The sequence below is a fragment of the Balaenoptera borealis genome, assembly GCF_965194805.1.
Source record: "Balaenoptera borealis genome assembly, chromosome: 18".
Taxonomy (NCBI): domain Eukaryota; kingdom Metazoa; phylum Chordata; class Mammalia; order Artiodactyla; family Balaenopteridae; genus Balaenoptera; species Balaenoptera borealis.
Genome location: NC_138877.1, coordinates 67,752,446 through 67,779,549, shown reverse-complemented (window position 1 = coordinate 67,779,549; position 27,104 = coordinate 67,752,446). Strand labels below are relative to the sequence as shown.

Here is a 27,104-nt window from a genome sequence, read left to right as displayed (position 1 = left end):
GACGGACCTCCCACCGCACGCTCACTCCCAGCCTCCCCAGCCCTTTGAGGCCTCGGCTCAGAAGTCACCACCTTCTGTGGGTTAAAACGTGACAAGACCAGCCCACATTCAAGGGATGGGGACAGAAGACTATTCCTTTCTTGTTGGAGGAGTGCTGAAGGGGTGTGGATTCAGCCGGGATTCAGTGGCCATTATTTTTGTAACAATCTCCCACACTCTCATCTCTGACATGGTAGGGGTTTGGATACATTCTTGTTGGCTTTGTTTTAATTAACTCCCAAAAAGGAACACCACTGTTTTTCTCAGTGTGGGGGTGGGGCAGTCAGTGCAGGGGGGTCAGGTCAGCTGACCTAAAACAAGCCTCATTTCAGTGGCACATCATCTATCTAGTCAGGGCTGCCTTGCTTCTCCCCCCCGGGGTCTGCTAAGCAGTGGTTCTCAAAGCGTGGTCCCCAGACCAGCAGCACCTGCATCACCTGGGTGCTGATCCTTGGCTCCCCCCAGATGCACTGCTGCAGGCCTCCCGGGGTTGGGGGGGGGCGGGTCTGATAAGCCCTCCAGGTGATTCTGATGCGCCTGAGAGTTGAGAATCACTGCTAATGGGAGTTCAGGTGGCTCTGACCGCCTCTTCCTTACCCTTCCAACCAGTTCCCCCCACCCAGGCGCTCTGTCGCCCTGAGTCAGCGTGTTCTTTGGGTCGGTGTGAGGCTGTGGTTTTCTTACTGCTCAGGGGACACCCGGGGACCGTCTGTGGTGTGCCCAGGCACACAGGTGGAGAGGAGAGTAAAATGTGGTTCCCGAATGCCCTCAGCGTGGCGTGCAGCGTGGTGAGGGAGGCTGTGTGCGTGGAGGATGGCCAGTTCCGAGGCGGAGATGACAGGTTCGGTGCGTACAGGCGGAGCTGGCCGCGTCCAGGCCAAGGACGTATCAGCAAGCACTGGATCCTGGGAGTTAAAGCCCAAAAGGACTGCACCAGCAGTTTGGAAGTTACCACATACCCTATAATTTAGAAGTTTGTTTTCAAAGGTGCCTGTTCAGTGGGGGTCTTTTGAAAATATGGATTACACGACCCTCTCCTCCCCCCCACCCTTTATGACCGGGCGAGTGTTTTGGGACCTCTAAGTGCCCCGGGTGACTCTTCACTAGCCAGGTTTGGGGATCAGGGTCCCAAACCCCGGGGAGAAGGAGGAGAGGAAGACAGGAGGCCAAGTCTGAAGCCTCGGGGTGGCTGCCCTTGATGGCGGCCAGACCGGGCGGGTCTGCGCCTGAAGACTCTTCTGGAACCAGGGAGACCGGAAGAGGACGAGCGGGGAATAGCGTCGTAGATGCCGAGGGGCTGGCAGGCTACGGGGGGCTGACCTCCTGGAGGATCCGACGCCAGAGCCGGAGCCAGACTGTGACGGTGGGGAACGTGGGGGGGACGTTGGGGAGGAGTGAGCGGGGCGGGCGACCTGCAGCAAGGCGGTGGTGGGTTTTCAATGGGAGACACCCCAGCGTGTTGCCCAGGGCAGAGACAGGCGGGAGGGGCGCGTGGAGAAGGGGGTCGGGGATGAAGCCGCGTCCTGGGGGAGGGCAGGGTGGGTTTGAAGCTTCTGGGATTGGCCTTGAGAAGGAGGGCCAGCCTTCCTCACCCTGGAGGGGAGGACAGAAGGGAAAGGGCATGAGAACGGGAGAGCCTGTAGCTGCTGGAAACGGACGCGGCCTCTCGTGTCCTCCTTTCTTGGTCACCCCATTTCTCGCTTTTCTCACGTTTATGGGTGAGACCTATGAGCTTTCACGTTGTTCACTGTGCCGTCTCACGCGGGGCCTCTGGGGTGTCGGTTCGCGCCTGTGTCACTGGAGTCCGTTGTTCACGTGGGAAGGGGGCTGGTGGGTGTCAGTTCTCCCCGGAAGCACCGCTGGCCGCTCTGCGGGTTCACCTGGGACGGCAGGTTAGTGGGGCGCCCGGTTCGCCCTCAAGGCTCGGTTAACCCAGTGCCGCCCAGATTGCCGTAGTTCTGTGTCTGTGACCCCTTACGTTCTGTGGGTCCCTCTTCTGTGTCTGGTGTCCTTCCTCCTTCAACCCTCCTCCTCCTCCTTCCCGCTATTTCACAGGGAAGGTGTGTCTGTAGGGTGGGTGGCTCCCGGGCCTTCTGTTGCCCCGTGGGGCTGCAGGCTGAGCCGCTCCGCGTAGTGAGATGTGCAGCGTGCCTATCTCTCCTCGCTAAATGTCAGCGTCACCCCTCACGCCCGCCTGGGGCCGACAGGTGCTGCCCATCGAGAGCTCAGCTGCTCACACTTCTCTCTGGTCAGGGAGCTGTTGGAGTCCTTACAGCTAAAGCCTAGGAAGTGTAGGCTGTGTGTGTTTTTCAGCTAATCACGTTGGTGGTTAAGAGCTTTTAGAAGCCATTTTCAAGGGTATGATGTTCACCTGACAAAAGAAAACAGGTTCCTTATTGTTTCCTGGGTCTGGTTAAAATCCTTAGGCCAAGGCAGTAGCTGTAAGCGAAGATGCGTGAGACTGTATTTGTTGGACACGGCCTCTTCTGAAACAATTAAGTGAGGGCATACATTTTTTTCCCCCCTGTTATATGAGGATGCTAGTTAACCTATGTTTTAGTATATACCTACCTAAATTAAGAGAATTGAGGGGGGAGCATGGGGAGAAAAGTAGAATTTTTGCTTAGACAAGAGTGATTTTTTTCAATAAGTCCGCATGTCTAAGTGTTCTGGTATTTATTTACTTTAATTATACAAAAGCTGGAGCCTTCCCCAGTTTTTATAATCTAGCTGGGTCATTGTTTTTGTTTGCACACTTGCCGTGTTTCATAGTCTAACGTGCACACGCAGGTGACATTTAGAAATCTTTGTGTCCTGAATGTGAAGGCCTGTGGTCACCACAGCCTGATCCTTAAGTGAGGAAAACGTATCGGTCCTTGAAAGACCATGGTATGTATGTTATCAGTACAAGGACGAAGCAGTCATAGCCCTGTGAGTTATTGAAGTTTCCCTTCTTTTCCTTCTCTCCTACAGAACCTGAAAGCAGATCCAGAAGAGCTTTTTACCAAACTGGAGAAAATCGGGAAGGGCTCTTTTGGCGAGGTGTTCAAGGGCATTGACAATCGGACTCAGAAAGTGGTCGCCATAAAAATCATTGATCTGGAAGAGGCTGAAGATGAGATAGAGGACATTCAGCAGGAGATCACAGTGCTGAGTCAGTGTGACAGTCCCTACGTAACCAAATATTATGGATCCTATCTGAAGGTAAGGCTTAAAGATGCAGACGCGATTTTCCCTCATGCAGCACCTGACTGAGACTCGAGCCTCGGACGGGAAGGACTTCGATAAATAGCACAGCAGGTTTTCAGAGGAAGGAGAAGTGTTCCGACCTTTGCAGTCAAAAGAACCTGTCTCTGATGGTTCTATCATCTTAAATGTCACCGACAGAATGTATTTTTGGTAAAAAGGGTTTGGTGTTGAAAATCCCTTTCAAACAAGGAAGTATTTCTGAGTGAGACTTTGTCATCAGAAGTGCGTTTCTTAAGCTATTATAACGACAACTACTCGTCAACTAATTTTAGCATGGTTTGTGATAAAAACTCGGGCCAACCTAAGAATATTAGTCTTTTGATATTTTCAGTTATCAAATGTGTTTTAATTTAGTGCTGTTTTGTTTTTTTTTTAAACTGCTGAGAATTGAGAATGTTGATTAGTGAGCTGGTTTATCTACATTTGACTTTGGAGAATTCTCGGTTAGTAAATAATTACTTAAATAGAGTAGTAGTTATAGTACAACACCACAGATTGTCCTCGACCTTCACGCACTTGTTCAAGTGGGAAAGAATTGTATTAAAGACGGTTTCCCAGTCCTGCAGTCATCGTGCTCCACCGCTAGAAAAGTTTAAGATTGTCCCTTGTGTTTCAAGTTCCTTGACATACGCCTGTTTTACTGCACTTAGAAATGTCGTATCTTTCAAATGGGGTTTTGGAAATCTTAAGAATTGGTGAAAAAATTTCTGAAACAATTCTTTGTGGAAACAAAAGCTTCACAGGTAGAACTTTTTCCTAAGGGAGGCAGCAATACGCCTGGATAATGTAAGACTAGGCCTCCTCCTGCCCTGGGTCCATCCTCTCAGTTCTCCATGTCGTAGCCCTCCACGTGTTCTGGTGTCAGAGGGCTGGTGCAGGCTTTGATTTTGTGGAAATGTAATAATAAGGTGTAAGTGGGAGGATGGAACATTTGAGAACTGTTGATTTCACTAAAATGAATATTTAAAGGAAATAAAAATTGGGTGGTAATTCTATGTTGTTTTCATTGCCTAAAGAATGGCAGTATGTCAGAGGTCAAATGCAGCACTTTGAAAGGGGAAGAATAAGTTTCGGAGTCAGTTGTCGTGGACTTTGAGTTTTTTTAAACTTCTTTACTTCCTCATTTGTAAAATGGAAAATTATGGTATACACCTCGTTGTTGCAAAGGTTAAATGGAATTGAGTATGTGAAAGTACCTGGCATGTAGTGGGTACTTAGGGAGTGTTAATTTCCTTCCTTAATCGATTGGGTTTATTCACATTTGTCTCTGACATTACCTTGCAGTGGAGGACGTGCCCCCTGAGGTGGAAGCAGGGAGGAGGGAGGGTAGCCCACGGTAGCCATGAGTGTTACTGTGGTGGGGAGCATCCGGCTTGGCTCTTGACCAGGCAGAAAGGGGAGCACGGTAAGCTTTGTCATACTCATGATCCAAGAGGAGAACACCTGTGACTTCCATACGGGAAAGCAGAGGTCTTCTTTATGTTAAACTTCTGTTGAGGAAAAACTCAACAGCTGAAGAGACTCAACTTGAACTCTGTCTACTGTATCAGTTATCCTTTGTGAAATGACGTCAGAATAGTTGCATAGTAAATTCAGAGTTAGGTTTCACGTGGTACGTTGGATTTTAATATGAATTATGGTAGTTTCGACAAAGGAAGCGTGGAAGGTCCTCACAAATTCTTGCTGACGTATACCGGCTAATATCTGACTACTGGGGAAGTTAAGGATCAGTGGTTCGCAGGTGCCTTTTTCAGCCTGGGCTCCTCAGCAGAATTTTTTACTGCATGGCGAGGTGATTGCTTTATTGTGGCCAAACGTGATGTCACCTTGAGTGTACGTATCTAGAGATTCCATCTGGTATGTCCCGTCTTCCCTGAGTTGCTAACTCCAAGTCAGTCTAACCTTGTTCTGTAGTTGGCCAGTGAATTTACTTAGCTAACCTAATGTCAGTTGCTGGAATAAACACCCTAGGTTTTTAATGGCTCAATATGATAGAAGTTTATTTCTTGTTCACTCATAGCCCTGATCCATGGGTGGTTTTCCTCCAAGCAGTTACTCAGGAACCTAGGTTCCTTCTGTCTTGCGGCTCTTCCTTCCTTCCTCCACACGTGGGTGTGCTCGGCTGCCTTCAGTCAGCATGGGGGCGAAAACGGAGGCCCCTGAGGGGCGTCCTCATATACCCAGGCCAGGACACGGGGCCCCTTGTTTCTGCTCACAACCCCCGGCCAGGCTCGGCCACGCGGCCGCACCTAACCAGGAGGGGCTGGGAACTGCCGTCTAATTGTGCGCCGCACAGCAGAGCAGATGGGCTTGGTGCTGAGCTAGACGGTCCTTCCCAAGGCCACTTTCTCTGCGCGAGGGAGTTGGAGTGACCGCTGGGGCGACTTTCTCCACTGACTGTCCTCAGGTGGGATGAGGAGCTGTGATAATTTTGTCTATAGTGCTTCATGTATTTTACGAGGCAGATTGTCCTTCAGAAAATGTAACGGCCTCAGGAATGCCAGGAATAATATCACCATCATGAAAAGCTGCCCTTAATTTCTTAAGCCTTTCTGTCAAATTTGATGAAAACATATGGGCTGCTCTTGTTAAACAGTACTAGTAACTACCGTAAGTTGAGCAGGACAAGAATCCAGACCGGTAGTTCCGCCCGTTCTTGGTGTGAGAGAGTTGCATGAGATGCCTTGGCCCAGAGGAAGACCCTCAGTCATGAGCCAGAGGCTGTTTTCCCATCATCTTGGTAGCGTTATGAAGTTTAATCAGTATGGTCCAAACTGTCGAGTAAGATACAAATTAAATTGACGCGTAAGATGAATGGGTCTTTGATACAAAGTTGAAAATTACTGTGCTTTGTGTGGTTTTTACTGCCCTTCTAAAACTCCCCATAGCTTTCAGAGCTGGTCGTTTTAGTTCTTGAAGTGGTGATGGGGGAGAGGGCCTCAGGATTTCACCTTGTGTTAAGGGACTTTTACCCAACAAGACTGGGTAAAGAGGAAATGAGCAGAAACTGGTTTCTCCTTTACTGGATTTGCATTAGAAGGTCTCATAATTACGTTTTCGCTTCAATCCTGTACTCCAGAAGGAGAAATTGAGAACAATAGCCAAGTGGTCTAAATATACTGAATGTTGCTGAAGATCAGGAGAGTGGAGTGAGTTTTGACTGTGTAGCTATAATCGAATTACAGAGTTGCTGTGTAGCATGTTTCTTCCCGAAATAGTAAAAACAAAAACAACACCGACAATTTAGGGAGGAGGGGGGAATAGTGCCACAGTGAAAACTTACGCTTGTATTGATGAATCTGAGGGCCGGAAAGGTCTTGAAGATTATCACATGCCATAGAAGAACTTCATTTGCTGTCGTTTGTTTAATTTTGGGGAAATTAAACCAGCTAGAATGTTAACCAGAAGCCTTCGTATCCCAACCATTATACCACTGGAGCTTTTTACCGCAAAAATACCATCTACAAGGTCACAATGAAACCGTAGAGGGTGGGGTGGTGTGCAGGCGAGAGAGAGACTCTTTTGGTTTTCAGTTAGGCAGTGAAGACATGATAAGATTGTGACAGTGGGCAGTGAGGTGCCGTAGAGGCGTCTGAGCCTGATTTCTTCTTAAGCATCACTCACAAGAGCTACCCAGTCCATTCAGCAGCACAGCTCTTAAGTTTTTTTTTGTCTTGGGGAGACTGCCTGCCTTTTAGAATCTCTACTTTGAGATTCACTTAGAGTTATAAGCCAGGATTTTAGTTTTGGATCCTAGTACAGTTGCTTAACTGTCTGGATGTTTCTCAAGCTGCTGACTTCCTCAAGGAAGAAATGCAGATAAATGTACTTATCTTACAGGATTACTATAAAGATTGAGATCAGATAGGTAAAGTGCCTGGCATGTTAGGGGATTTTTAGTAAGTGCTAATTTAATAATTTTTTTTTTAAATTAAGGGAAAAGTTATTTTGCCAAATAACTCAAAATTTATGAGTTGTAAGAACATTATTAGCATACTAAAAGTTAGAGTTATCATTTTCTTTTATAATAAATTATTTAATACTCTCAAACATCAGGCCAGTTTCACCAAAGCAAATCAGGTACAAGGCAAAAAAACAAAACAGAACAAAACTGTGTTTATCAAACCTTTACTTGTCCTAGTCATTTTTATTGTAGTTTCGCTATTAAGGAAACATGTCCATTGAGTGAGTAGTTGTCTAATGGTGGGTTCAGATCCTTGACTTAAGAGTAAGTTTTTCTTCAGTTCCTAAAAACTTTTAGGGTAGTTTTACCAATTGGATTCACCAGAAAACGAATACAGGAAAGTCCCTTTATGTGTTTTATTTTTTTATTTTTTATTTTTTATTTTTATTTATGGCTGTGTTGGGTCTTCGTTTCTGTGCGAGGGCTTTCTCTAGTTGTGGCAAGCGGGGGCCAGTCTTCATCGCGGTGTACGGGCCTCTCACTATCGCGGCCTCTCTTGTTGCGGAGCACAGGCTCCAGACGCGCAGGCTCAGTAGTTGCGGCTCCCGGGCCCAGTTTCTCCGCGGCATGTGGGATCTTCCCAGACCAGGGCTCGAACCCGTGTCCCCTGAATTGGCAGGCAGATTCTCAACCACTGCGCCACCAGGGAAGCCCCCTTTATGTGTTTTAGTGTTGTATGTAAGCACAGATGATTCTGCTACGGTGTGTGCTGTATACATTAGACACACTTTGGGGTAATTTTTTAAAGTTATGTTCTTTGGACTTCTGATTTGCTTTTTTTCCCCTTTTCCTTCCTTCCCCAAAGGGAAAGTAGTAGTTCCTGACGAAACAGAAATCCCAACCATTTTATGCTTAGGGAAAGAAGTGAAAAAATATTTATATAAATGGCTGGTGTCTTTGTGAATGAGGCTCCTCAGGAGGTTACCATCCACCGCCTGTGTTCACTTCTTGCCCCAGCATGACTATTAATAGCTGACTCTTTACTTTCAGAAGCATCCTAGCTTGGGCAATAGAATATAATCAGCCTCTTATGCTTTATATCCCAAAAAAACCAGACAAAACTGTACTCTTTCCCTTGCCCATATTGTATTATAATTTCATGATCTCGTTATCGCTCAGAGAAGAAGTACTAGTGTAGCCACATGATAATGAACATATCTGTTAGGGCACATTGTCTGAATTTATCTTCACTCACCTCCCTCCTGACCGCCCCATGGCAAATCCTGCTCTTGTATTGACCTCTGGTTTTAGACACGGTGAGGAATATAGATGGGTTATTTGGTCTTGGGAAGCAGTTGAGTTGAGATATGTGCCTGGTGTGTGTGGACTCTCCTTTGCCTCAGGGCTTCTTCCAAAAGCACACAGGTCCTGTCTCATTCACTTCTTCCCTATTCCCAAAGATAGAGCCTGGCACATTCTCCTTGAGATGAAGACAATCAGGTACTAATGGTGTCGTGCATGTGGAACGGTGATTGCAGCTTAACTGAACCGGGGTCAAGACGCCCAGTGTAGAGGGCAGAGGAGAAAGCCGGGCTGTGCCATACGGAGAAGGCAGATCTGGGGTTGTGACAGGAGCACGTGACTTTGAGGCCAAGCCACATAAACGTAGTACCGGTACCTCTCTGTGCCTCTTGCTGACGGCCCCACGTGTACCCTCCTGCACTGAAGGTACAGGTGGCCGTGTCTGGAGACATTTTCAGTTGTCACTATGGGACAGGGCTGGGGTGCTGCTGGCACCCAGTAGGTGGGGACCAGGGATGCTACTACACGTCCTGCGGTGCACGGGACAGCCCTGCGACAAAGAGTCACCAGCCCAGACGCTCACGGTGCTGCTTGAGAAAGCGCTGCCCTGTGGAACGGATGGTGGTCTTTGGTCCCAGAATATGGAAGGAACGACGTTCCCAGGGCTGGCCTTGGGGGTTCTTGGAATAGCCCAAAGAGTATTTAAGACAACAGTCTCAGAGACCTTGGTTACGCCCAGGCAATTTTTGTGGCCAGAGCAAGTGTGAGCTTTGTGAACACTGTGAGTAGCATGTGTCCAGACTTGGTCAGTGATCTTGTTTTGCTCAGAGCTCTGCAGCCTTGTGTGCCAGGCTCACAGGAAACCCCAGGCAGCATTCTGGGGATAGTGGATCCAAAAGGTGCTTCTCCGGGGTACCTTTGTTCGGTTGTAAGATAGAACAAAGGCTGTGAGGAGTCCTCCGAACATACCAGTGAGGATTGTTCACCTAGATACTGACCATGACGCTTTCTGTCTAGTGCTCATCCTAAACTCGGCTCCCTTGAGTTAAGCAGTAGAAAGCAACACCGGTCTGCTTTCCTAGGGATGCAGTTCAGCGCAGTGAGAGGGAACATTCCCTCACGGCAGGGTGTCTTGACGGGAAGTGTGATTCTCCCTGAACACTGCACTTACTACAGAGTTAATATTCCCCAGGACGTTACTTGACATTGCGAGTGGAGCTGTATACCTGGAGGCCCTTATGGCTAGCAGTTGGCATTGTTTTCTTGAAAACTGATAGATGACCAAGGTCAGAAGTAACAATGTGTTTTTCATTTTTGGCCTTGGTCTTTAGAGTAGCATTAATGGGAAAAAAAAAAAAAAAAAAAAAGCAAGCGAGATGTTGATACCTGGCTTTTTTTTTTTTTTTACCCTGTGCGTGTCTTCAGTTTTTTGTTGTTTTAGGCCTGGTGTGTTATTCTTGGTGCTAAAGCAGAGCTCTGCTTCCTACAGCCCCTCTGGGCTTTGAACCTGCACAGCCAATAAAGTGGCCTGTTCCGTTAAGTCAAGTGTCATTTTCTTATTGTATTTCTTTTCCCCTTTGCCATTTATGGACATCAGATAGGGGAGAGTTGAGCTGTCTTTTCATATTTTTCAGTTTGTGGCACCATCATCATCGATCTATGTAAGGTTCTTCTGTTTTGGTCAGTTTTATTATTTTTTTATTATTTCATCCTTCATCCCTACCACCCTTCTCTTTTGTAGGACACGTTTTGATATGTCTTCGAATATGTATGTCTTGAGTAGATAAAACGTTGTTTATGTACAATGTATGAGTTTATTTTTTCCTACCACATAATTATTTAAAATTTGCACACAGTAAAATTAACTTTCTGGGGTGTATAATTCTTACAGTTCTACACACTTTAACGCATATGTAGATTCTTAAAACCACCAGCACACGCAGGATACAGAACAATCCCAACATCTCAAAGAACTCCTGACCATCTCTCCCCACACAGCGTCAATCCCTGGCAACCACTGATCTGTTTTCTGTCCCTGTGGTTTTACCTTTTCTAGAATGTCATATAAATGGAGTCACACACCTTTTGTTACTGGCTTCTTTCAGTTAGCATAACGTGTTTGGGATCCGTGCATGTTTCAAATGTTTGTTCCTTCTTACTGTCAAATGGTGTATCGTTGTAGGAATATATACCTACTATATATACTATTGTATATATATACAATATATAATATGTATTGTGTGTATATATATAGTACTATTATATATTATATACTATATTGACTATTGAAGGGCACTTGGTTTGTCTCCGTATTTTGGCGGTGATGAATAATGTTGTTATTAACACTCATGTGCAGTTTTTGTATGAACGTAAGTTTTCATTTCCCCAGGGTAAACACCTAGACGCAGGACTGCTGGTTAATTCTCCAGTGTCTGTGTCAGTTTACATTCCCGTCAACACTTGGTATTGTCAGTTTTTCGAGGTTAGCCATTTTAGCAGGTGTGTAATGGTATCCCATTAGGGTTTGAATTTGCATTTTCCGTAATGACTTAGGATTTTGAATATCTTTTCGTATGACTTACTTGTGCAGCACTCTGGAGTAGGACACTTATTAATACAACTGATGGGGCTTGGGGCAGGCGCCCCCAGATATGCCGGTTCCTACCCCTACCCTACCATGTTGTTCAGGATAGCTTCACCTGCTTACACTCACACTAGCAGTGGGAGTTTTTTGCTGGTTCTTCTTTCTCCCTTTTTAAAAAAAGAAAAGCTTTATTGAGATATAATTCACATGCCGTTCAATTCATCCACTTAAAATGCACTGTTGAGTGGTTTCTAGTCTGTTCTTGGAGTTGTAGCCATCATCGTAGTGAACTTTAGAACGTCTTCATCATCTGATGTGGAAACCCCGTGCCTGTTACTGGTCACTCCCCATTTCCTCCCAGCTTCCCCAGCCCCAGGCAAACACTTATCTGCTTTCTGTCACCGTATAGGTTTGCCTGTTCTGGAATGTCATGTAAACAGAATCATACAATATGTGGCCTTTGTGACTGGCCCCTTTCACTTAGCGTGATGTTTTCAAAAAGTTCATCCACGTTGTAGCATGTGTCTGTACTTCATTCCTTTTTATTGCTGAATAATATTCCATTGTATGGATATATTACATTTTATTTACCCATTCGTCAGTTGATGAACACTTGGGCTGTTCCACTTTTTGGCTATTATGAATAATGTTGCCGTGAACATTAGTGTACAAGTTCTTGTGTAGACATGTTTTCATTTCTCTTGGGTATATGCCTAGGAGTGGAATTGTTGGGTCACATGATAACCCTGTGTTTAACCTTTTGAGGAACTGCCAGGCTGTTTTCCAAAGCACCTGCATCATTTTGCATTCCCACCGGCAGTGAGTGAGGGTTCTAATTCCTCCACATCCTCATTGCATTTTTGATTATGGCCACCCTAGGGGGTGTGAAGTGGTATCTCATTGTGGTTTTGGTTTGCATTCCCCTCATGGCTAGTGATGTTGGGCCTCGATTGTCTACTTCCTTGCCGACATTGATATACAACTTTTTAATTTTTCCCAATCCCATAAGTGCAAAATAGTATTTTCTTATGCTTATTTGCATTTCTGTTAATAGTAGGTTTGAGTGTCTATTCATGTATTCTTAGCCCTTGGGATTTCTTACTCTGTTGAATTTTGTTCCTTTTTTTTTAGTTTTCCATTGGCTTTCCTGTGTTTTAGTGTTTGATAAGTATATTGAAGTTACTCTGTATTAGTTTTAGATACCACAAGTATTTTCTCTGTTATACTTCTTTTAACTTCAAGGTGTCTCGTTGAAAAAAATCCTTAATATTAATGTAGTTAAATCCATCAATTTTTACCTTCTGACTTCTGCTTTTGGGGTCCTGTTTAAGGAACCTACTTGTTTCCTAAGGTTAAAAATATATTAAATTTTTTTTCTTTTATTGGCTTTATAATTTTGCCTTTTACATTTAGATCTTTTATCTGTCTGGTATACAGTTTGAAGTAGGGATTTTATTTTTCTCCATGTAGGGATAAGTTTCCTAACACTATTGTATAAAGTAGTATTTTCCCCACTCGCATATGATGTTATATCATATACCAAAGTCTCATATGTGTCTAGGCCTATTTCTGGATTTTCTGTTTTATTTTCCTGGGCCAGTATCATTCATGGTCTGTGTGTGTGTGAATTGTTATTACCTTGGCCTTGTTTTAAGTCGTAATATCTGGAGTGATAACCGTCTCCACCTCTGCCCACATACATCCAAAAAATTTTGCTGCTTTTAAAAAGTACATGAGGTCTTTGAAGACTTTTGTTCTTCCACATGTTTTAGAATGAGTTTGTACATTTTCTGTTTAAAATCTTACTGAAGTTTAAACATTGATTTTTTTTTTTTTTTTAACTGTATGTCCCAACCCAGGAAGATTTTTTTTTTAAATTTATTTTTTATTTATTTATTTTTGGCTGTGTTGGGTCTTCGTTGCTGTGCGCAGTCTCTCTCTAGTTGTGGCGAGCGGGGACTACCCCTTGTTGTGGTGCGCGGGCTTCTCATTGCGGTGGCTTCTCTTGTTGCGGAGCACGGGCTCTAGGCGCATAGGCTTCAGTAGTTGTGGCACTTGGCCTCAGTAGTTGTGGCTTGCAGGCTCTGGAGCGCAGGCTCAGTAGTTGTGGCACGTGGGCTTAGTTGCTCCACGGCACGTGGGATCTTCCAGGACCAGGGATCGAACCCGTGTCCCCTGCATTGGCAGGCGGATTCTTAACCACTGCACCACCAGGGAAGTCCCTAAGCATTGATTTTTGAGGAGAATTGACCTCTTAAGTCATTCCATCCTTGACTATGAATGCCTGTTTTCTGGTTAGGTTGTCTTATGTGAGCTTTAATACAGTTTAAAAATGAAGATCTTGCTGGTTCCTAGGCACGTAGTTTTTGTTGCTATTTTGAGAGATATATTTTCGGATTGGTTATTGCTTAGTTTAAGGGAATGAGTATGATTTTTTTTTTCCACATCGTTTCTGGCAGTCTTGCTGAACTCATTAGTTTTCTATGCATATGTTCACATCTACAAACAATGATGGTTTCTTGTGCTCCTGTCTATTCATATCACCGTCTTGCATCCTGTGTTTTCGGCCGTGACCTCTAGACTGTTGACTGGCAGTGATGGGAGCGATACACCTGTCTTGTTTTTGACCTTAAAGAAATGCACCTTAAATTTTCCTTTAATAAGTATGGTATTTGCTATAGAATTTTGATGTGTGGCCTCTTTTTTGTTTGTTTGTTTTTCCATTAAGGAAGTCTGCTTCTATTCCTGGTTAGACTTTTTTGGTCTTGTTTTTATACAAACAAACAATAGCACATACTTTTTTCCTGTAATTTTTTTTTTTTTTTAAAAGCATCCCCAGTGACCAATGGCTGGGAATCCTCTTATTAATTTTATTTATTTATTTATTTGTGGCTGTGTTGGGTCTTCGTTTCTGTGCGAGGGCTTTCTCCAGTTGCGGCGGGCGGGGGCCACTCTTCATCGCGGTGCGTGGGCCTCTCCCGTTGTGGAGCACAGGCTCCAGACGCGCAGGCTCAGTAGTTGTGGCTCACGGGCTTAGTTGCTCCGCGGCATGTGGGATCTTCCCAGACCAGGGCTCGAACCCGTGTCCCCTGCATTGGCAGGCAGATTCTTAACCACTGCGCCACCAGGGAAGCCCATTTTCCTGTAATTTTAAAGATAGTTATGTGATTTTTCTCTTTCAGTCTTGATGTAAGTAGATGGCAATTAGCCAGATCTAAAGTGTGCCCTTTCTAATTTCTAAGAAAAAAAATTGGTTTCATAGAGCAGGGAAAGTCTTCTCTAGTTGCTGTTGCCAAGAGGCTCAGAGAGTTGCTTTGTTAGCTGAGAGCTATCCAATCCCCTTCCGTTACATGTCGGTTCTGTTCTGTTGAGTTCTGCATGGTGCTCACAGATAGAACAGGAAAATAGAACCTGACCTGGCCTTGGACAGAGTTCCCATCGCCGATTCCCTCCCCAGTACTTCTTTCCTGGTCATGGGTTAGGAAGGATGCTGAGACAGCATTTTAGCTGGTTGTTCAGTTGATCATCGAGTATTGACTCACTTCTGGGCTGGCAGTTCTGCATCTCGGCTCCTAAACTTTCTCTGGGTTCTGGGGTGGAGGACTTAATGCGGCTCAAAGTGACAGCTGAGAACACCGTGCGCTGGCTTGTGTGTTGAGTTGAGGAGATGGTTGTGTTTTGGAACCGGCAGGAAGGGACAGCTTGTGGGTTGATGCCTCAGAGTCTCTCAGGTGGCAGCTGGGAGAGGCCCTGTGTGGTCCTCGTTTCTGTGTGTGCAACATGGAATTGTTTCTGCCTTTGCTGGGGTCGGTCAGAGACAAACAGGAGGACCATAAGTGGCAGGAGGCCGTGGGAAGAAGGGGGGCTCTGGGTGACTTGGATAGCCTTCGTGAGCACACAGTTCTTTATGTTTCTGAACTTACTGTAATGTTAGATCTTCTTCATATATTGGCTTTAAGTTCCACTTCGGTACCTTCCTTCCGCGTTTTGGGCCAGGTAGGTTGGTGGGATACTGTAGCTCCAGTTTGACTGGAAACAGAAGTTTGGGGATTGGGGGGAGACGTCTGCAGATTTGGTTTTGGGAAAAATCATACACAAGCTGGAGATGAAGCCTAGTTAGAAAGGGGCAGTGCGGGGGGGGATGGTGGTTTGCTTTGTACCGTTTCCGTCGCTTCTCCGTACTTTTCTAGCCATTCTGACCCCAAGTTCGAGATCTGGAGACGGTCTGCCTACCTCTGAAGATGCGGTCTCGACTCTGAGTTAAGCCAGCACTGTGGCTGGTCACCTGCTCTCGGAGCTGTGTCCTTACCTACAAAAGAGAGAGATCGGACATCTTGACCTTTTAAGTTCTTATCCATTTGATTCAGCTTAGCTTGCCGTTTCGTGAAACTCTTCTCGTGCACAGAGAAGTTGGAATCCCAGGCTGTTAAAGCGGGAAAGGGCGTTGGAGGCCCCTGGCCCCCACCTCTTGTCCTCTAGCCCCGACCTCTTGTCCTCTAGAGCAGAAAACCGTGGCACGGAGAAGCCACCTCGTCGGCTCCCACCAAGCGGGAGTTTCCTCTGGGGCTGGAAGGAGCGCGGGCTTCCCAGAGTCACAGGGCCAGGGGCCAGAGAAGGGAGAGAGAGGGGTGGCCGAGCGGCTCAGCCGCCAGCGCCTCTGACAGGGAGGCTTCCGCGGGTCCTGCCCTCGATGGCTGGTGTGTCCGGTGTTGCAGCGTCCACCGTCCGCCACCACCGTTCTGTGGAATCGGGCATCGGCTCACGCGTCCGTGTTCCCTTCGCACGCAGCCGTGGAGCGCCCACCCAGAAGTGTGAGCAGGTTAGCCCGGTGGGGGACCTGCGGGCTCCTGGCCCGGTGTCACCGTGTCACGCTTGCCGTGGTTCTGAGGCTGGAAGGTGTCGTCTTCAAAGGGCCATACTGTCCCACTGTGGAATTTTGATTTACTGCCACCTTATTTCCCAGGTAGTCCAACGGGAGAAATTCTTGCTTGGCCCGTGGAAATTGTTTTATTCGATCTCTAACGCAGAGCTGACGTTCACCTCTGTAGCTCATGTGTGTCGAAGGCACGAATTTGCATCTGTTCCAGGAGCCGTGGCCCCTCTGACGGAGATCAGAAGCCTAGCCGATGCTGCAGAGTCCCCGGTGGTGCCGGGCGCTTGGCTTCCCTCGCGGCCCTGGAGCTGCCTCAGCGGCCAGAGCTGCTCTTCCACCAGCCCTGCGGGCCGGCCCCGTCCCTCCCACACCTCTGCTTGCGCCCAGTCTCTGCCAAGAACCCCCCTTTGGTTTTGTGGTCCCGTAGCTGTCCTGTTGGCGCCGCGTGCCTCGTCCCTCAGCTGAGGATGGTTCTGTGGTCGCCTGTGAAACGCCTCCTTTCTTTGTACGCTTGATGCACAGGTGACTAAACAGAGTGTTCTGATTTCTGTTATTAGCATTACTGCGGTGGCAAGTATCAAATATCTTCAGGCATTTCTTTGAAGGAAAGAGGAATTTTTTGAAAAGAAGGAAATTGTGATACTATATGCAATAGAATATATACAGACAGCTTTGCTAGCTGTGCAGTTAGTTGGGAAGTATTGATGTTTTGGCGTTGGGTCGTGGTTGGCTTACTGCAGGTTGAATTGCTAAAAACAATTTATGTAACCTGTTAAGTAGACCAAGCATTTGTTACACTGGATTAGGTATTTAACTTAGTTTCCTGGACTTTGATGATCTTTTGTTGACTTAGTATGAGATTGACTTTCTGATTACGTGCTTCAATTCGATCTAATGAATTTTCTCTGTTGTTATGAATGGTAGTCAGTGGAGCTAGGCCAATGGCGAGGTTGATTGTAGACCAGTGCTTATAGAAGCTAATCACCCACATTTTTTTGTTCATATAGAAGCCTTTTCCCTTGCTTTTAGCTAGGGCTGGTGTAGAGTGCCGTGTAGATTTTGGTGTCATTATTGGTCACATTTTTTAAACGGGTATGAAGAGGTGGAGTTTGCTCGTGTTGAAATATTTGGTAGAAAACGTTGGTTCTTTAAAAGTAACAATTGATTTCTGGCTCTTTTTTGAGAAGGAAATGCTCTTACGCTCGCTTTCTGCACCAGGGTGTGCCTTGAAGACCCCTTGCCCTTCTCCCATCTCCTGTATTCCTTACCTAGGTGCAGGTGTATTTCTGGACACTTTGCGTTTTGAAAGCGGAGATCCATTCAGAGGCTGACAGACTTGTCCCTAGAAGAAAAGGGGCATAAATATGCCAAATGCAAAACCACAATGATTTCTTTGATTGCAGGGACCTTTGGGCCAGCTTGCGGTAAGAACTTGCCTTTAGAAGATCCTTTGGTTCCCATCCATGTCTCCCTCTCCTCAAAGGGATGGCAGCCCGATGGACAGTGGGCACATGCCCCCAACATGGACAGACTTCCACGGAGGTAAGCTGCTGTCGGTGCCGCCCAGGCAGACGTGCGCCCTCCTGGTCAGCCCGAGCTCTGCCCCCATCCACACCTTGTGCACGTTGTGTCAGAGGCCCCGAGGCCTTCTCTCTTGTTTCCAGCCAGGGCTAGGGTTCTGCCTCATCAGGTAACAAGTGACCCTGTTTCCACGGGGCTTAGGAATGAGTGGAGTGCAAGGCAGCTGTGGGCAGCTCTCTCCGGTGGGGGACAGGGATTCCCACGAGGTGGTGCTCGTGAACTCGTGAAGTGGTCGTCGGCCCTTTGTGGTTCTGTGTCTGTAGTTCACCGCACGTCGGGCTTAACTCTGGTCACTGTGAGCCGCCGTTGCTTTGGGGACAAGTTTGCACAGAGTCTGTTTCCCTTCTTGCCCGATTTGGGGGGACACTGTTGACGCGGCTGCTGTCAACTGCTGTGGTGGGTCCCCCGCCTGAGTCTGGTGCCAGCGTGTGCAAATTAGAGGCCAAGCTCTCAGATTCTAGAAGGTGTTGCTCCAGACCTTGACCCAGGGAAGGCACGGCGGACCAGAACTCCTCGTCTCCCTAGGAACGGACCGCAGCCCTGGATCGGCTTGGTTGCTGCCGGCAGCGCCTGTATCCTCCTGCTGTATTGCTTTACTCTTCAAGGAGTAGATGCAGCAGAAAATATTAGTGTATTTCCTAGCAAAGTTTTGTTGTTGTTTCGGTTTTTGTCTTTAAGAGCTTAGGTTTCCGGTTGAAAAGAGGAGAAATTTTCACTTGTCTCCCTGGGAAAAGGTGCTGGGAGTCAAGTTTCACTTATACTGGTTGAATGTAAAACTTTGGAAGGGGAGGTATGGCTGCTGAGAGAAATGGGTTTTAACCCGAGTGTGATCTTTCTGGCTTTGCTAATGGACCTCACCGCTCCCTTTCCGGCACTGACGGGCAGAGTGAGCCAGTGGGCGTTGCAGGATTGCTGGCTGTGCAGGGTTGCGAGGTCTCGGGGGCCTGGTTTTTGCAGGGCTGTGTTCTCGAGCACGAGGGGCCGCGTGGAGGGGCTGCTGGGAGCTCTGGTCAGTGGGAGTCACTGCAGGGGGTGACTCACGTCATGAGGAACAGGGAGGCGCCTCCCTGCCGACAATTCCTCTATGACAACTTGCGCACGTTTTTAAGAAAGGAAACATCTTCGTTGTTAACTTTGGGGTGGGGGGTCAGGTAACTTATTCCAGCGCATTAAGACCCTCTTTCCGAGTGTTGTAAGGGTCTCCTTGCTAAGCTCCCGGGCAGGTTTAGGAGCTGCGCTCGCTCTGGCTAGTGTGGAGAGTATTGGGAAGATTATCTCCTGGTTCTTACATGTTCTTTTACTTTCCGGGCCCCGCATGTTGTGTTTACTTCCTAAGAGGTGCATTAAGCCATCTGCAGTCCCGTGCTCTTTCCTTCGTGGGCTATCTGACCGAAGCGGCACCAGCTTTAATGAAAGGGAGCCAGTCCCAAGCCAGCTTCCATGTGAGAGCGGGGAGGCGATGAACTCGAGGTTATTAAGTGAATTTAATTCTAGCTTCGCGTCTCGGTTTAGTAGCGAACCAAGTTTGATATTACTTTTTCTGGTTTTAATCAAGTTTCTGCCTCCATTTGGGAAATTAGAACTGGTCCATCGGAGTCGCTGTCAACAGGGGTGGCACGTTCTTAGCCTGACTTTCTGCTGTCTTCTTTGAGCAAATGATGATTGGGTCTCTTGGCCCTCCTGCGTGCACCACAAGTGTGCGGGGTTGTGTCCATCTTTGCCTTGTTTCTAAAAAGCACTCTTGGTAAACGGGGATCTTTGGCAGTTGGGTTTAAGACTGGCCCCCCCCTAGAGCACACTTAACTAGTGTTCGCTTGTGCCATACTGAAAGAAACCGAGCGGCAAGTGTTTCCAGCGTATTCAGTGAGGTGTGTGAGCCCTTAATGACTTGGGATTTGAAGTGTCTTTCCCCACAGGCAAGCCCACAGGTGTTTGCTTTTTAAAAACCGCTAGTGGGAGTCTGTGTGTGTGCGGAAAGCCCTGGGGATTCTGAGCGCTGTCTCTCCCTGCAGCAGCACCTTCCGACTGTGTTGTTCATTTGTGTCCGAAGGTCGTCCTCTCCCTTGATGCTAAGGCCCAGGCTCTAGGGTCCCGGGCCCTCGCGTCAGCTGTCCCCCCGCTGCCGTGTCGCACGCCTGCCTGCTTCTGGGCACTCGGAGCCCTGCTGCGCCGCCTCACTTGGGCCAGGGATGCAGGTGTGGGCTCTGCACCTGGACCTTCTTGGGTTGGTGAAGGAAGGAGATGCATAACGAGGACGTTATCACCCCGAATAAGTGCTCCGGTGGCCGGGGCCCCAGTCCAGGAGGAGGGAGATAGCAGGGCGTTGTCGTAATAAAGACGCCCGACTGAAGGAGGGGGAGGGGAAAGCCACACAAGGTGGGCGCCAGCACATGTGACTCCGGTGTGCTGGTCTCACCGCAGGGCCAGAGAGGAGTGTTGTCCAAGGTCAGGTAACTTAGTTTGAACTGTATTCGACCACAGCAGATAATCGTATGCACGCACTGAGTTCTCCTAGTTTGTTATAAAGGTAGTGTGGTTATCCGCTCCAAAAAAAAAAAAAAAAAAAAAAAAGAAAAATTACACTGGAAACGTTTGACGGAGGTGGGTTTCGCCTCTTTGCTGCCCTAGTTCTCTCCCTGCCTCTCTCGGCCGTTCCCAGTGCCCCCCTCGCCACCGCCTTGCTGCTGAGTAGGAGGAGGGGCCTCCGGGGGGCGGGAGGAGGGCGCGTGCAGGTTCTGTGCAGCTCCCCCTGGGGTCCTGCTCCTGGCCGGCCGCCTCGGGGGCTCCTGCGAGGCTGTGCACGTGAAAACCCCAATTTTCGGTTCCTGAAAATCGAACTGTGTTTTGTCACTTTGGTTAATCAGAGACTCGAGAGTTTCAAACCACATGTAAGAGGTGTGAATGATGTGATATAAGCATTGTTGGAGCCCTCTGTTGTGGTTTCCCTTTCTCGCTCTCTTTTTTTCATTGTATTCTCACTTCAAAGTTTAAGCAATAACTTGAGTCACCAGACTCTTTCTAGAAAGACAGTATCTTTTCTAGTCTGACATGGATATACGTGTTTTACTCATTGTGTGTGGTAAGAAAAGGTGTGGGCACTAGAGGACGTTGAGGTGTGTGACTGTAAAAGTCTAGACGTGTCATCAAAGAATGTGAGCATCCCATGGATCTCATGAGTCTGAATAATGAAATTTGCCACCAATAACCTTCACACTGTATGCGGGCCTATTCAGTCTTTGTCTGTAGGCTGAATCTCACTTTTATCACATAATTGGCACATCATTGGGCTCCGCGGATTGGCGGGGGTGGGGTGGATGGGGGAGGGTCTCACACTGACTGGAGAGCTGCTCTCTACCTGCTGGAAGGCTCTGAAGGTGGGTTCGAGCTAAGGGAGTGTTTCTGGATGAGCCCCCTTCTTGAAGATGTTAGTAGGTGCTACCTGATAAGATGTTTGGACACGTTGGGTCTAGTAGGTTTCTGTTACAGTATTCTCAGAGCTTTTGAGCCTTGAAGGGAAGTTTAATGTGTGGCATTTCCTAAATCTGTTTCTTTGTGGGACCCTTCTTTCTCTCTGTGTCTCTCTCTCTCATGGTAAATTTCGATTCTATAAAATCCCCAGACGGATCCCTCTGGAAGTAGCTTCTCTTGTCAGCACTTGGGAAGGTGAGCCTTAGAAGGCATCCACTGTGGTTAAGAACATAAGTCCGGAGATGCCAAGTTAGCACCAAGTAACAGCTTTCTGTGGGTCTCCTGCTAGTATGCCGTCTTTAGAAAAGCATTCCTTTAAACGTTGGTGGTTTAAAAACTGGATAAATTGACAAAGGACCATGAAGCATGATACAAAAGGCAATTACTGAAATAACATGTTAATGTTTTAAACAGTTTTATTTTTCAGTAGATAGTTTTCTGAGTGAAACTGTGGGATCTGAGAGAAAATAAGCTGTAAAAGTATTTGTGCATGTCTTGTTCCATAGGAAACACAAAGATCACAAGCTCTGAAGCCTATGGTAGGTGTAAAATCCTAACAGAAATTGTTGGGGGTTTGGTGGTGGTGGGGTGATTAATACCACATTTCCCTAAAATCTTTTTGTCTCGATTTTTCATAAAAGCTTGCTAAAGATGTTTCTAAGATTTTCTCTGCCCCAGGTGGGGTGTGGTTCACTTTTTGTTCATTTAACGAACACTCGAAGGTTAATAAGCCGCTTTGCTTGGGGTGGAGTGCAGCCATGGGCCCTCAGGTCTGGGGAACGAGACAGCCTTCCTCTGACGGGAATTGCTAGTGTCTCATTCGCCTTTCTTTTTCTTGGTTACTGTTCGTGCTTGGCTTCCTTTTCCTGCTTGTCCTTTTGCACACTCATCTAGTCTTTTGCGCACTCATCCAGTCCAGGGTCTTCACTACTGCCCGAGCTTCCAAATCTCAGTGCCTTGCCTGGGCTCTCCCTAGGCCTCAGATCCACTTAGAGAAACGCCTGCCGGGGACGGTCCCCCTAGAACGTCCCCTGGCAACTTCACATTCAACCTGCAGAGCAGGGACTTCTTCCCTCTCATGAGCCAGGTCTGCGTGCGTCACAAGTGTTCCCATTAGGAAGGGATTGATTGGAAGGTGCTTATTTAATGCAGAGGCAGTAATAACTTAGAGCAGGAACACGCAGGGGGCTTGAAAACCTGCCAGTGCCCCGTCCCACCCCTGAACGGGGGATCTCGGGGCTGTGGCCGGACTGTGTTTATGAACAGCCCGATTTAAATTCCCGAGGTGCAGGGCCCCCTCCCTGCAGGCCACGCATCAAAGATGCCTTAGAAATGTGTTCAGGCTCTAAAGGGGTGAACACGTCAGGAACGTTAGGCCTTTGTTTGACGCTGTCTTCGAGGGAACCATGTCAAAGGCCCTGGTGAAATCACCCGTGGTCTCTGAGAGACGGAAAATCGGGAGACAGAGTTACCAGCACGATCTTCACCGGCGGCTCTCTGGGATGCTTTGCCTCTCGTCCCTCCTTTCCCACCCCTTCCTGGACAGTCCCCCCCCCCCCCCCCCGTGGCCCTGCCGGCAGGAGAGCAGGGGCAGGTGGGCTGGGAGTGGGCCATCCCTCCTGCCCCCGAGGGGGTGTTGGGCGGCAGCCCAGGAGGGGCCCACAGAGCCCCCTGCCACGGGGCTCCCCCTGCCGCCCGTCGGCCAGCTCGGGCCTGGAGGCTCCTGCGCGCTGTCCAGCAGGCGGGCGGCCCCTGCCGGGGGCCGGTGATGGCCCATCTCTGCACAGCCCGCTCCCCCAGGCAGCTGGTGTAACTGAGGGACCGAGGTTACTGTGGGAGAAGCCTTCCCGGGCCTGCCCTGTGGGCTTCTCCCGGGGGGACCGAGGGCAGAGCGGCCCGCCCCGGCTCTCGCCCGGCATTGGGGGCCACAGAAGTGCGGGCAGAGGCCGAGGGGTTGGCGGGTCGGGGAGCTCTGCCTCCGGCTCTTTCTCCTGATCTGGTCTTCAGGGACCTTGACTCCTCATTTGAGGTAAACGGGCCACCTGCCTCCCGAGTCGAGAGGAATCTGGAAAATGCCTGCTGCTTCTAGAAATGCTCAACCTCACGTTGTAAGACTCTAAGTATATTAAAACTTGGCGGGGAGAGTGGGATGTATGCCAGGAGACGATACGATTTGTCCATTTTAACGTCTGTTTGTGATTCCGCTGGGTGGTTTTCTTAGGTTTTTGGCTCGTTCTTTTTAAACACAGTTGATTTCAGAGTTACGTCCAAATACCTGCCCTGCGTCCATGCTGCCGCTTTCTATGTTCGCTATTTGTCGGCCCCAGTTAATTTGCTATACTGTCTAAAGAAAATGGGTTTGGGGTTTATGCTTCTACGTAAGTGACGTGAATATGAGAAGGCAGAGTCTCTGAAAAGGGAGGAAATTCACGCACGTTTTCATAAACGTGATCAGACGCGCAGCTCTTCAAAACTTCCTTTGAGCGGCAGTTTCCCAGATGCTGGATTGTTTTTTTATTTTGTGGAGAGCGGCCAGATTTGTCGGTCCACACCCAGAGGGGAGCACCAGTGCTGGCCCGGGGCAGAGCCCGTCCCGGGGACGCAGAGTCCATGGGCGCTCAGTTGTTTAGTCACCGGCTTCGGTCGCACGAAGAACTGGCAGCGACAGCCCGTCCGGCATCCTGCGGCTCTGCGAGGACAGCTTTTCCCTCTGCAGGAGCCCCGGCCTCCGTCTTCCCCGGGTGGTGCAGTCAGGCTGCTTTCTTCCACGAGGATTGCCTTTCTCTGAGCAACAAACAAAAGCTTTATGCTGGTGCCTCCGGCTCGGATTTTAACAGTCTCCCTCCACTTTTGCTGCCTTGTGTAGTCCTGGGCATCAATACTCATTGATTCCAAGTGTAGAGACAAGGGTGTCTTTGGTTCTCGTGAGCTGCCTGCCACCCCCAGGCTAGCGGGGCCCTCGTTTCCCCGCAGCGATCTGCGCAGTCATTCAGCCACGTGGGGGGAGCCCCGTGCCCACGCTGTGACAGCCACCCTCCCAGCTTCCGTTGCCATTCGGAAGTCATCTGCCGCATTCCCCGTGGACCTGGAACAGCTGCAACTTCTGGGAGAGGGAAAAGAACATCTGTTTTCTCTGAGAGTGATTTTTAGCTTGCAAGCATCTGTCCTTGCGTTTCTGGGAAAAACAGAAAAGATACAGGGAGCCCTTTGTATCAGACTCCAGGGTGACCGCGGGTAGAAGCAAAACAAGTTACTTCTGGGTGGACTAAACTAATCCCCAAGTAAATCTTGCTTTGAAATCACAGGGGAATACGTTTCATTTCCATCATGGGGAAAAAAAAGGTCGGCTCAGCACCAAAGATAACAGAGAACGTCGAGACGTTTCGGGGGGGCGGGGACCGTGGATTCCTTTCTCTCCCCCTGAACGCACTGTCCTAGTGTAATTGAAGGGAGTTCCTGAAGACTTTTGGCAGCTCCATTTTATGTTTTTCTATCCAGAAAGTTGAATGAATTAAAATTCCAGTTAGGCTAAATATTTTACTTCACCAAAAAGAAACTCAACTCTGTCTTCTGGCTGTTGCCTATAATTTAAAATAAGTATTAATTGTATTTCTAGTCCTTTTTGTCTCAACATACATCTTCTGCCTATTCAGACCTTCGTCTGAGGTGTCTAAACACAGCTGATGTATTCAGGTAAAACAATTAATTATGCCATATGCTTTCTTTTCTAAAACTTCTATATTTCTAAGTAAATTTCTAAAAAAAAAAAAAAAATAGTATCATATATGAGATCACAAATCTTACTTAGATTATGTAATGAGGAGTGCTTGGTATGTAATCAAAGAGAAGACTGACTCCCGGTGAGGGGAAAGAACTCCTTCCCTTTCAGTGGTCCACGCAGCACAGCAGGACTTTCGGGCGTTTGGGTGAGTAGAGACATCTGCTTCAGAATGGAAACATGGGCTGCTCGAACCAGGCCGTTGTATTGAACCCTGTCTGGGAGCCACACGTTGTCACGGCCATTACTGACCGACCACGGTCTGCCAGGAGCCAGACGGAGCACTTAGGCTGGCTCTTCTCTAGGCGTCTGCATGGGGCTGTGTGGACGCTTGTGTGCTGTGATGGAGTCTGCCTCACCGAGGCAGAAATGGAGCTGGGGGCGGTGGTGGTTCATGTCATGGTCGGGTGTAGGGGCAGGGGACGCATATCCGTATCTTCTCAGCAGCCTCAGGTCTGCGCCCCAGGGCTGCCTCAGGGAGGGAGCCCTGGATTTGCACGTCGGATCCGAGTGCAGCTTGACTGTGTCCAGTAGCTCATCGTTAACGAACTTACTATACATTGAGCACATGTGCCTGTTACCTAACTGTTCATTCTGGAGTAGAACTGTGCAGAAAATAAAGATGAGTGAGGTGGCCAGGAGGCTGGAAGGAAGAGAAGCGAGAGTTCAGACAGCAGAGACGTCTCCTCGGTGCAGTCCGGCAACGGACAGACAGGCATGTTGCAGGAGAAGCCCCTTACTTTGGGAGCTGTTTACCGTTAGGGTATGGTAAATACCCTGAAGGATGGAGATAAAAGTGTAAATGTGAATTTGCCACCCGTGCATTTGAAGTACAGCATCTGTTTTGCGTGAATCTACTAATTCCATACATTATCTTAACACTGAAGGCACCTCTTAAATTTGCAAAACACAATAAAGTCTTCTTTTTCAGCCATATTTGCCCTCTGACTTAGTCCTGTCTGATTTCTTTGGGCTGGGTCTGTATCAGAGAATTAATACTGAGCCCTCAATAGTCACTTCTTTTGGTTTTATGGTTTTGTGGTGGATATTTCTGACAAATGCTGTGTAATAACCATTAAAATCTTCACCTGGCAGAAAGATAATCTTGTAATTATTAGAAGTATTTCGCTTTTAGGAAGAGTACGTTTTTAGCTTATGATGATGGCAGACTTGTTTGATGTAGCAGTTTATGATCACTGACTGTTGTGTTTGCTCTTTTATGAGGGCAGAGCAAGGGGGGGAAAGTCAAGTCCTCCTCTTTTGTCTCCCAGGGCACCCTTTCCATGCTTCTCTCTGTTATTTCTTTTCTGCTCCCTCAGATTTAGGTCATTTGTAAGTGTAGTTCCCTGATTACCTTGTAAGGATCTTTACGTTTAAGCAGATGTTTTTATCCGTCTTAGTTTTTAACCAGGATTCAGCACAGAAACTTCCCATGAACAGATCTGTTGCTGTGTTGTGGCGAATATGTGCTGATGCAAAAGAGAGGAGCACCTCAGTGCCCATGGGGGGTGGGGTGGGGCTTAATTACTGAACCTCAACGCGCACACATGCACACAGTTATGAGGCGGCCTCTTCCAGGAGAGAGAAGCCTGTGACGTAAACCCGGAGAAGAGCGTCTTAGGGACGGCTCAGTGCTCTTTCCAGTTTGTTGCAGGACGTGAGGACAAAAGTTCTTGTTCTTGGCATGAGGGAGCAGGGCGTGTGAATCCCGCAAGTCACAGGCAGACCTTTTGTAAACCGATGTCTTTTTTCAGGCAGTAAGATTAGAGTTCATTGCTCTCTGAAAGGAAACCAGTTAAGAACAGTTACCCTAGAACATGTTTTCCTCACTGGAATCCTTTAGAAATTGCTTAGAGTCTGTGATGTTTGTTACTGTAGTTCTTGCTGTTTAGGTTTCTGACTCAACATTAAGTCTGGATTTGAGCCCCAGCTGCTCCCCCTCCCCGCGCTAACGAGGTATCCACGTCCGTAAAGCGGAAGAAGCTGATTACCTAAACGGACAGGATTACCGGGAGAATCAAATGAAACACTCCTTATGAGGGTCTTCAGTAAAGCGTGCGGTGCTGCGGTGTTGCACTCTTGCGGGATGAGGCTGGGACCCCCCCCTGCTGGACCAAGAGGAAGACCCGAGGTGCCCTGGGGCTGTCCCCTCAGGGAGCCTGTGGTGAAGGAGGGTGTGGCTTTCCCCAGGCCCTGGAGGACACCACTCTCCCCTCCTTCCGCGAGCGTCCTGGTCCCAGCCGACTGGGCCACTGGTGGTCGGGGGTGGGGGCGGTGAGAGATGGCCTGGAAGGACAGCAGCTCTGGCTGTGTTCTCGCTGTCAGG

The 27,104-nt window shown here is 48.1% G+C and overlaps 1 protein-coding gene across 2 annotated transcripts in view; it reads left to right on the top strand.

The window, feature by feature from the left end:
• STK24 (serine/threonine kinase 24) overlaps positions 1-27,104 on the top strand; it is a 103,027-nt gene that overhangs the window by 40,679 nt on the left and 35,244 nt on the right. Inside the window, exons 1-2 of one of the 2 annotated variants that reach the window (XM_082366143.1) lie at positions 3,107-3,243; positions 17,355-17,493. In XM_082366143.1, the coding sequence (XP_082222269.1) occupies positions 17,437-17,493 (57 nt within the window). In that variant the 5' untranslated portion in view covers positions 3,107-3,243; positions 17,355-17,436. Of the gene's footprint in view, positions 1-3,012; positions 3,244-17,354; positions 17,494-27,104 lie in introns of those variants that run through there. The other variant, XM_082366142.1, reaches the window with a different exon arrangement.